The sequence below is a fragment of the Rhinolophus sinicus genome, linkage group LG11 (assembly GCF_036562045.2).
Source record: "Rhinolophus sinicus isolate RSC01 linkage group LG11, ASM3656204v1, whole genome shotgun sequence".
Taxonomy (NCBI): Eukaryota; Metazoa; Chordata; class Mammalia; order Chiroptera; family Rhinolophidae; genus Rhinolophus; species Rhinolophus sinicus.
The window spans coordinates 7263515-7276940 of record NC_133760.1 but is presented as its reverse complement, the minus strand read 5'-3'; the positions used below and the strand labels follow the sequence as shown (position 1 = coordinate 7276940).

Genomic DNA, 13426 nt, shown 5'->3' with positions numbered 1-13426 from the left:
CCCGGAGCACCCAGGGAACCACGAGTCTCTACCTCTGCTCTGAAACATACAGCTTGTGTGATGTGGGAAGAGTGTCGCTCTGGAGACTGGCTGCACCCCTGCCTTGGGGAGCATATGGGGGACCCACCCACCCAGCACACAGCGAACGTTGTGGACAGGGTGTAGTGGCCGTAGAAGGTGTTTGTGTTTTGTCAGTCTCCTCCTCCTCCCTGTGTCTTTCCGTTTGCACTAAAAATGTAAGCCTTGTTAGGCTCTCACCGTTGCACAGTGGTTCTGATTTGCTCCCATCAGCTCAGCCTTTCTCTGGTTCACAACCAAAATGAAACACCCATTTCTGGAGGTTGACATAATTGTTGTACTAAGGGAGGTTTTGTTTATCAATGACTTGCCTGTCTGATGAGTGAGCATTTGGCTGGCCTTTCTGGCTGAAGCGGCCCTTTGAACCATTGCCTAAAATGCGTGCCTCCTGCTCCTGACCTCTCTTCTGGGTCATAATCAGGCCTCTTCCCTCTGCTGGAAGCTTCTTCCCCTTCTCCCCAAACACACACTTCACTCCATCGTTGCTTCCTCAGGGAAGCCTTACCTGACACCACCCTGCAGATGTGTGATCTCTTACACTGTCATGGCACTCATCAGTCATTTTCGTAATCATCTGATTGCCTTTCTGGCTATGTTTGCTGAATAAATGAAAAGTGTATTACCTTTCACTCAGCCCACATTTGAATTGATGTATACGTCCTAGAAAATGAAAACAGTTAACAGCTATAAGCATTTATTATGAAGGACTTGCTTTTCAACCTCCCTTCTTTTTCCTTTCCCAGTGCTCCTGAAGTTCCGCACCGATAAAGGGAGAGACCCTAGTTCTGATACCTTTGGGGAAGATTCTGAGCTGTTGCTCCAGATTCGAAACGATGTGCTTGACTCCCTGGGTGTTAATCCCGACGTGCTTCCCGAGGACTTTGTCAGGTTGGTCTCGGAGTTTATTACAGCATAGCCTGGACGCATGAACGTTGGCTTTCAGTGTTTGTCTTAGTTGGAGAGACGCTTTATTAAGACTGAAAGCCCTGAGGAGACCAGCCTCCTTGGCCGCATTCTGCCAACTCCCGGAGACCTCAGCCTCCCCGTTGGTATAGCAAGTGTGTGAAAAACAGAGATGCGGGTTCTATGTGTTTAACAGGTGTTTTATATTCACATGGTTCATTCCAATCAAGGCAGTGTAAAATGCATATGCCCTATTGTGTACCTTCTTTCACTTTACATTTTCTTTCGGGGATGTTTCCAGATCAGTCCATACTTTCCTGTCCCGTTTTATAGCTCTGGAGTATTCCAGCGCCGGAGCAGGAGAGTTCATCGTGGCGAGGCTTTTGTTACCACAAAATGCTGTTGCATGTGACCTTGTGTGTGTCATTTCATGTGTGTGCATGTATAACTGCAGGATAAATTGCTAGAAAGGGACCATCTCGGTCCGAAGAATGTGACTCACTGCTTGGTAGACACTGCCCCACTGCCCTCTGTGTACGCCCTCAGCAGCAGAGGCAGGCGCGGTCCCGGCATCCTCTCTGTTGGGCACGCGGATGCTTTCACCGTAGGTGACCAGTCTGCTCGTGTACACAGCCAGGGTTAGGATTTGATTGGGGAAGTCCAAACGGTGACTAGATCAGGAAGCCCTTCAGGCAGTTCTGGGATCATCTGCTCATTCTCGTTTTCTTTCCGCGTCTTTGGGGGGCTTTCTGTGCCTTGCTTTGGTGTGCCGCCAGCTTGTAGCAATAATAATGATGGCTGTAATTTATTGAGCAGCTATTACGTACGTGGTCTCTCTTCACAGCAACCCATTTTATGGGTGAGGAGAAGGTAAAGCTCAGGGAAGTTAAATGCCTACACCAAGGTTTATATAGTTAATAACAGTAGCACCGTGTGTTGAAGCTTTTCTGTGCTTTGCTCACAGGGTCACATTTAATTGTCATAATATTCCCTCAAGCTATGATTATTTTCCCATTATTTAGATGAAGAAACAGGCTCAGAAAGGTACTCGCACTTGCCCAGAGTTGTAGTAAGTAGCTAACCAAGACGTCAGCCAGCTCTCACCACAGTGCGGATCTCTGGTCATACGTGCTGCCTGGGTTTTCTTAGCAGGAAAGGGAGTCAGAATCCCTTCCTTCCCTCGTCCTTTCTTTCTCCGCTTGAGTCTGGGCACCTCGTTTAGACCCTAGCAAACCCCACCCGATTTCAGAGCCGCAGTCGGCTTTGAACCACCTGTCGCGCTCTCAGCCGTAAAGAGGCAGCAGTCTGCAAGGTGCTTTTGTATGTCGGCACCGGGAGATGAGGGGCTCATGGGGTCCCCATTTCAGGCTAAATGTCTTGGTGGAGGAAGGACAGTGTGTGAGAAGCAAGTGGTAGCTGCTCTGGCTCGTGCAGGACTCCATTTTCAGCAGACCCAGCCAGGCAGGCCGGGCCGATACCCGGGGTTGGGTGCCAGCCCGTGCGTATGCAGCTGAGTGACTAATCTGGGCATTTAGAGAGATGGACGCCTGGCTCTGCACCGCCAGCCAGTGGCTGAGGCCCCGCTTCCCAGAAGGAGAAAGCCACCTCCTAAGTGCTAGCAGCCTAACTAGCCGCTGGCTCGTTTTCTCTCCAAAGTGTTTCCCTTCCCCGCCTGCCCGCCCGCCCGCTTTGCGGAAATTGCTTTCCCATGTCCAGGTCCTGTGTGCTCAGGTGCTCCTGCTCTGTGTCCTTTAAGTAAGAGGGGTTTGGTGGCCTCTTGAAATCTGCCTGGGGATCGGTGGACAGAAGGCCTTAGATGGGATAGGGTGTCAGCAGCTGAGCTCCCCTCACAAATTGCCACTGCCAGCTCGGAGCAGGAAGTGCTCTTGAGAAGGGAAGGCTGTGCACAAGTCTCTGTTTCCCTCATCTGTCTGTGCTCTGCTTGCACTGTCCTTTATGTCACCTTATTTATTCTTTTCAGAAAGCTTTATTGCTTTTGTGATTATGAAAGTAACAGATGCCTGCTGCTCCATAGGAAGTGTAGAAGGGAAGAAAAGGGAAAAGAATCACTGTACTCCCACCACTGAGATGAAGCCACGGCTAACATTTCGGGCTTTAGCCTCACAAACTTCTCTGTGTATATTTACTCACTTTTTTCTCTTTCTTAATGTCAAAAGGAGATCGTACTTTCCATATGACAGCCTTCTTTTTTTAGCATATCAAGCCTATTTGTGTCAAAAATACGTACAGTTCCATATCCTCACTTGTACTTCATAATGTTTCATTATCTGACATGTGGTTATTTATATTTAATCATTACCTTAATTAGTGGATATTTACGTTCTTGATAGTTTTTCACTATTATATACGTTTATAATGAACATTCATAATTTGTATATGTAATGTAACTTTTACTGTTTAAAATTTTTTTCATTATGGTTAAATATGCACAACATAAAAAATACCATTTTAACCATTTTTAAGTGTACAGTTCAGTGGCATTAAGTAAATTCATACTATTGTGCACCTGTCACTATTATTTATTTCCAGAACTTTTTCATCGTCTCAAACTGAAAATCTGCACCCACTAAACACTAACTTCCCATTCTGCCTTCCCCAACCCCCTGCTAACTTCTCTTCTACTTTCTGTCTCTGTGACTTGGATTATTCTAGGTATCTCATGGATCTAAGTGGAATCATACACTATTTGTCCTTTTGTGACAATTACAGAAATAACGTACGTGTTATGGAAAAATTAGATAGTACAGAATACCACTGACCGTTTGGTATTAGATCTTACATATTTTCTATCATAGCATACGTAGATCAACAAAATCCTTTGTAGATTAAAAAAATACTCATAATACTTATTGTTAGTGAGGGTGATGGAAAAAGCTGCAACCTTTTGAGCAAGCACTTTGGAAATAGGTATTAAGAGTCATTAAAATGTCTCTATTTAGCATAGTAATTATCCTTAAAGAAAGAGACATTAGAAAGGTAATAAAGAGTTAATGATATAGGACAATGCAGTGTTATTCATGGATTAAAATGATGTTTATTATGGAAAATGTCAAGCATACAGAAAAATGGAAAGGCTAGTATAGTAGTGAACAGCTATATATCACTCAGCTAGATTTAGATTCAGTTACTATTTTACTTTTAGTTTTGGGGGTAGGGGCATGATGCTGACTTGATTGATGCTTTAAAAATGCATCAAAGTTCATCTGTTGCATTTGGTTCTCTGTCTTTTAATCTAGGAGTTGGCAAACTGTGACTTGCCACCTGTTTTTTTTAAGTAAAGTTTCATTCCACACCTACTCATTTGTGTATTATCTGTTACAGCTTTTGTAGAGTTTTTACAACTCTATAACAGCAGTCTTAAAGAGTTTAAACAGACCATATGTATGGCCTATAAAGCCAAAAAAATTTACTGTCTTCTTCTTTACAGAGAAAGTTTTCCAACTCTTGATCTAGAAGTTTACCACTTTTTTTTTTAAGAGTCCAGGCCAATTATGTTGTAGAATATGCCATATTCTGGATTTGTCTGGTTATTTCTTGAAGTGATCCTTATTTTGTCTTGTTTGATTTTTATTATTTAGACTTACACACAGTAAAATTCATTCTTATTTTCTCATGGTACTTTTTAAAAAAATTTACATACAGTAAAACTTATTTTTTTGTTATACAGTTCTATGAATGTGCATTTTGTTGTTTTTGTTTTTTGTTTTGTTTTTTTGTTTGTTTGTTTGGTGTTTTTTTTTTAAGTTTCATGAATTTTTACAAAGGCATAGAGTTGTGTAGCCACCACCACAGTCAAGATCCAGAAAAGTTTCATCATCCCCAAATATACCCTATGGTGCCTTCTAGGCAGCCCCTTCCCCACCAGCAACCACTGATCTCTGTTCTCTATCCCTATGGTTCTGCCTTTTCCAAGAATGTAATATACAGGCATACCTCAGAGATATTGAAGGTTCAAGGGTTCAGACACTCGCTTTATTGTGATACATGTAATAACACAAGTTGCACAATAAAGTGAGTTGTAATCTTTTTGCTGGTGGAGAGTCTTGCAAGAGTTCTCCGTGTACTCTGGTACAAGTCCTTTATTAGTATACGATTATCAAACATTTCCCCCCATTTTGTGTATTGTCTTTTTACTTTCTTGATGGTATCCTTTAAAGTAGTTTTTCATTTTTATAAAATACAGTTGATCTATTTTGTTTTCACATGCTTTTGATATCACATCTACGAATCCATTTCCTAATCCAAAGTAATAAAGATTTGTTCCTCTGTTTTCTTGTAACTTCTAAGAGTTTTATAGTTTTAGCTTTTATTTAGGTCTGTGATCCATTTTTGAGTTAATTTTTTTATACATGGTGTGAGCTAGATGTCCACCTTCATTCTTGTGCATGTGGAGACCCAATTGTCCCTGTACCAATTGTTAAAAAGGCCTTTTCATTCCCATTTAATGGTCTTGGCACCCTCAAAAATTAATTGACCGTGTATGTATGTATTTATTTATGGGCTCTCAGTTCTGTTTCATTGATACATGTGACTGTCTGTATGCCCGTACAGCACTGTCTTAGTTATTGTTGCTTTGTAGTAATAAGTTCTAAAATTAAAACACCCGAGGTCTCCAACTTTGTTCTTTTTCAAGATTGTTTTGGCTATTCTGTGTCTCTTACTTTCCCGTAGGAATGTTCGGATGGATTTTTCCATTTCTACAAAAAAAGGCAGCTGGGATTTTGATAGTGATTTTGTCAAATATATAGATTAATTTAGGGAGTATTTCTGTCTTGACAATATTAAGTCTTCTGATCCATGAACATGAGATACCTTTCCATTTATTTAGGTCTTTTATTTCTTGCAACAATGTATTGTACTCTTCAGAGTATAAATTTTACACATCTGTTAAATTTATTTCTGAATATTTTATTCCTTTGGATGCTATTGTAAGTGGAATTCTTCATTTCATTTTAGAATGTTCATGATTAACGTATAGAAATACAGTTGACTTTTGCATATTAGTCTTGTATCCTGCAACTTTGCTGGAATATTTAATAGTTCAAATTATTTTTTTGTGTGGTTTTCTTATTGTTTTCTATTTACCAGATCATGTCGTCTGTGAATATGTATTACTTCTTCCTTTCCAATCTGGATTTCTCTTTCTTTTTCCTTCCTTAATTGCCCTGGCTAGAACCTCCAGTACATGTTGAATAGAAGTGGTGAGAGCAGACATCCTTGTCTTGTTCCTGATCTCAGGAGGAAAACTTGCATCCTTTCACCATTAAGTGTATTAGCTGTGAATTTTTCATAGTTAACCCTTTATTGGGTTGAAGAAGTTTCCCTCTACTTCCAGTTCATTTAGTGTTTTTATCATTAAAGGGTAGGATTTTGTCACATGCATTTTCTATTGGTAATCTCTATTGAGATTACCATGTGTTTATTGTCCTGTATTCAATTGATTGACATACTACATTGATTGATTTTTTTAGATGTTAAACCAACCGTGCATTCCTGGCATAAATCCCACATATATAATTCTTTCTATATGTTGCTGGTTTGATTTGCTAGCATTTATTTGAGATAATATACTTTTAAGAGAAAAAAGCAGAATATTAAATTGTATAGAATGATCACAAGAGAATGGGTGTATTTTAAAAAAGAAAAATATTCCCACATTTGATTATCTTTGAGTGGTAGAGTTATGGGTGATTCGTTTTTCTTTGGTAGAGGTCTCGATGTGTTTTATAGTTCGATAATAGACTTTGATAGTCAGGAGGAAAAGTTACCTCTGTGGCTGGACAGAAGGAGTGCTGGTCCTGGTCAGGGTGTGAGGAAAGGGCACTCTGGTACACAGTTGGTAGGAGTTGTGATGGATACAGCTTTTTTGGAGGACCTTTTGGCAAAATGCATCAGGACCCAGCAATTTTGTATTTAGGGATTTGCCATAAGAAATTATTTGGACATCTATGCCAAAATGTGTGATTGCAATGTTGAACAGCCTAAATGTCCACCAGTAGATTACAGTGTGGAATGAATAATACTTGATACTATGTGGGTTTAAAAATTAAATGTTTAGATATGCGAACTTTTAAAACTGTCTAGAGGAATGTGCACAAACTGGGAAGATTGGAGGTCGTCTTCTGATGGCAGGGTTCCTTAGGGAAGCTTTCCCTTTAACTTATCTGTGTTCCAATTCCTACCCCTTTGAGTTCAGGGGTAGGAATTGGCTGAGCATATTTCCTCTGGGGAGGTGATGGAAGATAGTGTTTAGCTCCCCAGGATGGGTGATTTGAAGGGGCAGGTGACAATATCAGCTAAAATTTGTCCTCTGGATGCCCCATCCTGGCCCAGAAGGGCTGGTATCTATGTGGGTAGCAAAGACTTTTTTGCTTTAATTTCAGGTCGCAAATTTCCCTTGCCTTCTGCATGTTAACACAGGCCTTCTCCCTGACATTTGTCTGGGAATAGCATATAGAACCCACCGCCCATTATGGGTAAGGAGAGAATTGCGAGAATGTGACCAGGGCACTGAAACATGTGATATTTGTAGGACCTTATTTTTAGGAAGCATAGATATAGTTTTTCTTTTAACTTAAAAAAAAAGTGTTGTGAAACAATTCCTGCCTGCCAAAGTTCAAAGGTCTTTCCCAACCACCTACTAACCCCCTGGATCAGATTGAATTTTCTCGCCTAGATGCCAGCATTAGCGTTGTTGTCTGAATTGACTCCTCCTGATAGATGTTTTCATTCAGGCAGCCCATGCTGACCTTTTCCAGATGTCCCATCTGCCGTCCTGTTCCTCGGTACTTCATTTCTCTTGTCTTCTCTTTTAGGTACTGCTTCTCCGAGATGGCGCCAGTGTGTGCAGTGGTTGGAGGGATCTTAGCCCAGGAAATCGTGAAGGTAACAGTCTCTATGGCACAGAAGACGTTGATCCACTGCTCACCTTGCAGATGTGCCGAGAGAGAACCCAGGACTGTCTTAGCTGCCTGGTTTCTCTGACTCATCCTTGTTTCGTATCCTTCCCTTTCGCATCCCATCCCATCTTCTCCAGCCCACCCAGGTGGACATTCAGCAAATGACCTCGGAGGGCCTGCTCTCTGCTCAGCCCAGAACTAGATACAGTGCACTTAAGATTCTGTCTGCCCTCCCCTAACTGTATTGATTAGTTATTTGGTGCTTATGATATTGGCCACGTATTTTGCTTCTCATGGCTCTATGAAACGGTCCCGATTAAGAGGAGAACACTGCTGAGGCCCTGAGAAGGGACTCCAAAACCTGTGCTCTTAACCTCTAGAGTTTCTTTCTGTCCATCACCGTGGCATCAAAGCTCCGTCTTGTTAATGCACACACCATAGGACTTACAGAGAGGAGGAGGAAAAGCAATACCAGTGGGGCACGTGTGCTGTGCCCGGTACAGGGTGACCTGTGACCACATTAGGTAGGTATCATTGGCCTTCTCAGAAGGGAGGTATCTAACCCAGGGTTGTGTAACCAGTAACTAGCACATCCTTTTGAATTTCTTCTAGAAGAACATTTGAGTTGCTAAAACTATAGCATATCTCCAAATATATTTTACTTTCTTTGGGGACTTTGGTATTTGCCCAAAGATGCTAAATTTGCCTTTTGCAGGTTCTTGGCTGCTTTAGTGGCCTTACAATGGTGGTTTGTCATTTTCTTTCCTGGGATAGAGTTATGCCTGGTTAAATGATTTTCCAAGTCCATTTACATGTCAAGTTTGAACTTAGGAAGAGGATTTGGAGACCCAGTTCTCACTACTTTGTCTTGGGAGCTGCATGTTTGCTCTGGAGACATTTGACTTAATTTGATAGTCCTGCCATCTTAAGGCTCTTTTTTCCCCTCTTTTCTGATCCTTTTCTCTGGACCAAATTCTTCTTTCCCCAAATGTCATCTTCTATGTCACGGGCAGTAGGGTGAGCACCGAGGAGACATGGAGAGGGAAGAAGAGGAACGTGCGATGGCCAGGCTTGTTTCTGCTTCACCCAGAGTGATGTGAAATTGCAGTTTATGTGCCCAGTCTGAGCAAGTGCTCACCCGAGAGCTATGTTGAGAAGGATTCTGGGGCTGCCTGTTGACAGACTCGGCAGGAAAGAGTGCAGTGATGGAAAAATCCTAATGGGGGAATGGGAACAGAAACATTTTTGTAGCCTTTAATGACAACAATAATAATATCATTTATTGAAATCCCACAGTGTACCACACACAGACTGTTCTTTACAGGGATGCACTCCGTTTATCCTCACCACAGCCCTGTGAGGTAGGAAGTGTAACGCTCCCTGATGTATGAAGGAGGAGGTGGTGGAGCCAGAATTTGAGCCCAGGCGGTCTGGTGTCTGAGCCTGTGCTCTTCACCACTTGGTCGTCATGCCTCAGGTGCTGTCCTTAAGTCTGCTGTCCCCAAGGCTGCTGTCCTGGCACCTGCAGATTCGCTTCTTTACATTCCATTGAGAAGCTACTCCCTGGGTTTTTCATGTGGGGTGGAAATTGGGGGTCAAGGCAGGTGGCCTTGACCCCATTGTTTGCAGTGCCTTCTAGGCCTCCCAGTCCTAACCTCCAGTGTGGCCGTTCCTCGCTGCCTGCTGGGGACAGCTGTTCCCAGCATCTTGTTTCTGTTTGTCCCAGATAGCCAGAGCACTCTGCATTCTTGGTTGCTGGGTGTGTCTGGAATCTCCTCCTACCCCCCATCTGGCTTGGGAAGCACTTTACCTTTTGCCCCGTGTTCACCCCATGCCCTGCTGTCTTATCCCCACGACTCCCCCCTACTTAACACGGTTCTAGCCTTCAGGCAGCTGGCAGTAGGGTCCTGCAAGCTGAGGGCCACGGGCCTCCCCCTTCTCTCTGCGGAGACCAGCTTTCCACTCATAACAAGTAAACACGAGACGATGGAGGACAAATGTAAAAGTCTGTTCCCCTGGAATCATCTTTGTTTCCTTCCTTACATCGTTCCAGACACCCCGTGTTCTGTCCACATCCCCATCACGTCACGCTTCCTCCTCTCCCCACTGTCCACAGTCGGGCTCCCTACCTACTCTAGCAGAGGTGATAATGACAGCAGCCATACCAGGCTCCATGTTAAGTCTCACTGTGTCATCTCCTGTAACTTGGGGACCAGGGTCTAGGAGGTCCAGCTGTGAGCTCTTGGGACCTCCCACCCAGCTGAGTGGTTGGGATCCTCAGATACTGGAAAGGGCCCCCGGCCCCCGGCCACCGTGAGTAGCAGCAGCTCCCACTGACTGAGAATTTACCCCATGCTGGGCACATTACAAGCTTGATCGCATTTCATTCTCACCAGAAGCTCTGGTCAGCAGGTGCTATTTATTTGCCATGTCACTTGTGAGCCAGAGGAGCAAACCTGAGTCAGATCCAAGCGCCATGCAGCGGGGCCTCAGAACCCTTAGTATCTAGTACTGTATGTGACAGATGGTACTAGATGTTCAGTGCATTTCCTGAACAAATGGCTGAATAACCACTTACAGTAGGTGTGATTGTCCCCATTTTACAGATGAGGAAATGGATTGGAATTGGCACTAAATGAGAAGAAGTTTAGGATGTTTAGAGCACATTTCTAACCTTGTAAAGGAAGTCCTGCCCTTATGAATGACAACATGGTGCTCCCGGTAACTCTAAACGCTGCTTAGCAGCTTGCTTAGGTGATGATGTCCTCTTAAATGGTAACCCTGTTTGGGTTCAGAACCTCCTAGAAAAGTTACTGACACCTGTGAACCCAGTACACTCAGGCACGCACATGATTCAGCATGGAATTTCAGGGCATCTAAGCCTGTCTTGAAAAGTGCTGTGTCCTTGTGTTAACCCCACAAGACAATCTCCGTTCCCATGGCTGCATTGCATCTCCCCAGCCCTCTGGGTCCCAGCCCCGGCCCGACCCGTGGAAGGCCAGCAGCACAGTCTCCTCACAGACGAGCCGCTTCTGCGGCGCTGTGTGTCCCATCAGGCAATGAAGGCTGCAGCCTAAGACGTGTTGAAATGAGTCACCGCCTCTCTGTTGAAGAGTCAAATAACTGTACTGCCATTTGCCAAGTGGTGCTGCTTCATGCTAGGTACTATTCAAGGTATTTGAGGTACATCATCTCTTTTAATGCCTAGGATAATAGATTTGTTATTTCTGTTTGGCACGGGGAAGGTAAGGTTCAGAGAGGCTAAGTGATCTGTCCAAGGGCACACAGCTAGCAAGGGCAGACATGACCAACACAGATGTCCCCAGATATAGCCAGATAGCCCCTAGGGAGCAAAAGCGACCTCTATTGGGAAACCACTGCCCACACCGCTTATAGAAGACCTGGTTTGGGGTGTTTTTCTTCTTGTTTTTCTCTGTTTTATCCCTTTCGAAGCGCTTGAGCTGAAGCCTCTTCTTGTTTTTCTCCCCAGGCCCTGTCTCAAAGGGACCCTCCTCACAACAACTTCTTCTTTTTTGATGGCATGAAGGGGAATGGGATTGTGGAGTGCCTCGGCCCCAAGTGAACCCCGGACGTGGCAGCCCCAGAGATGCTGACCCTCAGCGTGCCCACACATGTCCCCTGTCCCCTTCCCCCACGAAGGCATCTCCAGGCAAGGGGAGAGTGAGGTCGTTGGACCAGTACAAACCATTTCCTGCAAGCAGCAAGGTTGTGCGGATACGCTCCCTGCAAGCCCCAGCAGCTGCTGAGCACTAAGGGGAGTAAGGGCCGGCTGGCTCCCTTCCCAGCATGCACAGCTGTTTGCCAGCTCCGGAGTGGCGGTCACCTGAGAGCGCCCTCTGACACCCCTCTGTCCTGGTGCTGTCACGGCCTGGCCAGGCCTCTGGGGTACCCTGGGGATGCCTGCCAGGAACCAGCACGCCTGGTTGCTTAGGAGCCTCTCGCCACATTCCTGGACTTATTCCCCACCTGATGTCACACAGAGAGGAGCATGACCTCAGGTGGGAATAAGGCCCAGGCCCGGTGGAACCACAATTCCAAGTCAGACAGGTGACCTGAGAAAGGAAAAAATATGGCAGGCGGAATGTATTTCCTCCAAAGTTTGAGATCCTGAAAAACAACAGGTGGCCTCTGGTGGGCTGTTCTTGAGTTTTAGTTGCGGATTAGTGAGTTCCAGCCTGGATTGTGGAAGAGAGGAAATGTTACCAAGTCCTCTTGGGCATTAGGGCGAGACCTTGCAAGTCGAATATTAGTAGGAAAACTTGTTTTAAAAGGCAAAGGCCAGGGTCCCACCCGCTAGGGATTCTTATCTGTTGGGGCCGAGCTGGGAGGGAGGAGCCTGTCCTTTTGACAGACCCCTATCTCAAGGACCGCTCTGGAGGCTGGTACATTTAAGGGCTGTGTCAGTCCATTTTCCCCCTGAATGGCAGCTGTGTGTTTTTTTACATTTTCTAGATTTCCGTGGTTCTTTAAAAAGGAATGACAGAAATAAAGTTACTTGCTTTGGGATTTGTTTGCTTTTCTTCCACATTTGAAACTTCCTGACTGCGACTGATCCTACCGGTTGCCTTTTTAAACCTGAAGCAATATCACCGGATGCTTTAACATGACTCCAGAATTCCTCCCCTCTAACAACCATTCCTGCCATTTCTGGATAATCCAGCAAACGTTAAATTGCTCAAATTCTAGAATGTGTAGAAGTTTCTGGTTCTGATCGTTGAATAATTCAGTTAAATAGTGGCTGTTCTCAGTGATGAGAATTACAATAATAATAGAAAAGGAGTAAAACATGATACTGGCACTACCTCTGTTTATACCCTGTGTACCAGGCATCGTGCAGTGTGAAAGGGGAGGGGACGACAGCCACATTTTAAATTTAAGTGGCACTTAAGCAATGTGCCCCAGTCTCTCAGCTGGTAAGGGTCAGAGCTGTCCTTGGAACACCGAGTTTGTCTTGACTCGGTAGTCCAACTATGCTCCTCCTTGATGTAAAATTGAAATTGTGTGAGGTTTGGGCTTGGCCAGTTTAATGAATAAATCAGCTCCTTTCCTATTTCAATCCTGCTGCACAACGTGAAAAGGAACTGGTCTGGGAAGCAGAACTTAATTCCCCACCCTCCTTCAGGGTCACCTCTGCCCCCGCCTTAGGTGAGGCTAGGGCTGCGTTTCTGGACAGGCCCCTTTCTAGTTCCCATTAGTGTCAAGTCAGAGGCACCAAGGTCAGCGGTTTTATTGATGCATGAATCTCACACTGCCTTTGAAATGTGGAGCTAATTATACCCTTTACTTTGCAATGTGGGGCCTTGGTCACAAGGGGGAGCAGGCGGGTCTGAATGGATGAAAACAAAATTGTCATTGGAGAATCTTCTCTGAGGCTTTTCAAACTTTTCCACCCTGAACCTCTCATGGCAGAGATTGAGTCATCCACAGAGGAGCCCTCGGGAATCAGGGAGTGGTACTGGAAGCTGCCAGCCCCAGGCAAAAAATGTCTTTATTCTCATTTCTTC

General features: G+C 44.5%; 1 protein-coding gene across 1 annotated transcript in view; it reads left to right on the top strand.

The window, feature by feature from the left end:
* SAE1 (SUMO1 activating enzyme subunit 1) overlaps positions 1-12428 on the top strand; it is a 65181-nt gene extending 52753 nt beyond the window's left edge. The window contains exons 7-9 of the mRNA XM_019752593.2: positions 822-966; positions 7818-7887; positions 11392-12428. Of these exons, the coding sequence (XP_019608152.1) occupies positions 822-966; positions 7818-7887; positions 11392-11484 (308 nt within the window). The 3' untranslated portion in view covers positions 11485-12428. The remainder of the gene's footprint in view (positions 1-821; positions 967-7817; positions 7888-11391) is intronic.
* The last annotated feature ends 998 nt before the right edge of the window (positions 12429-13426 follow it).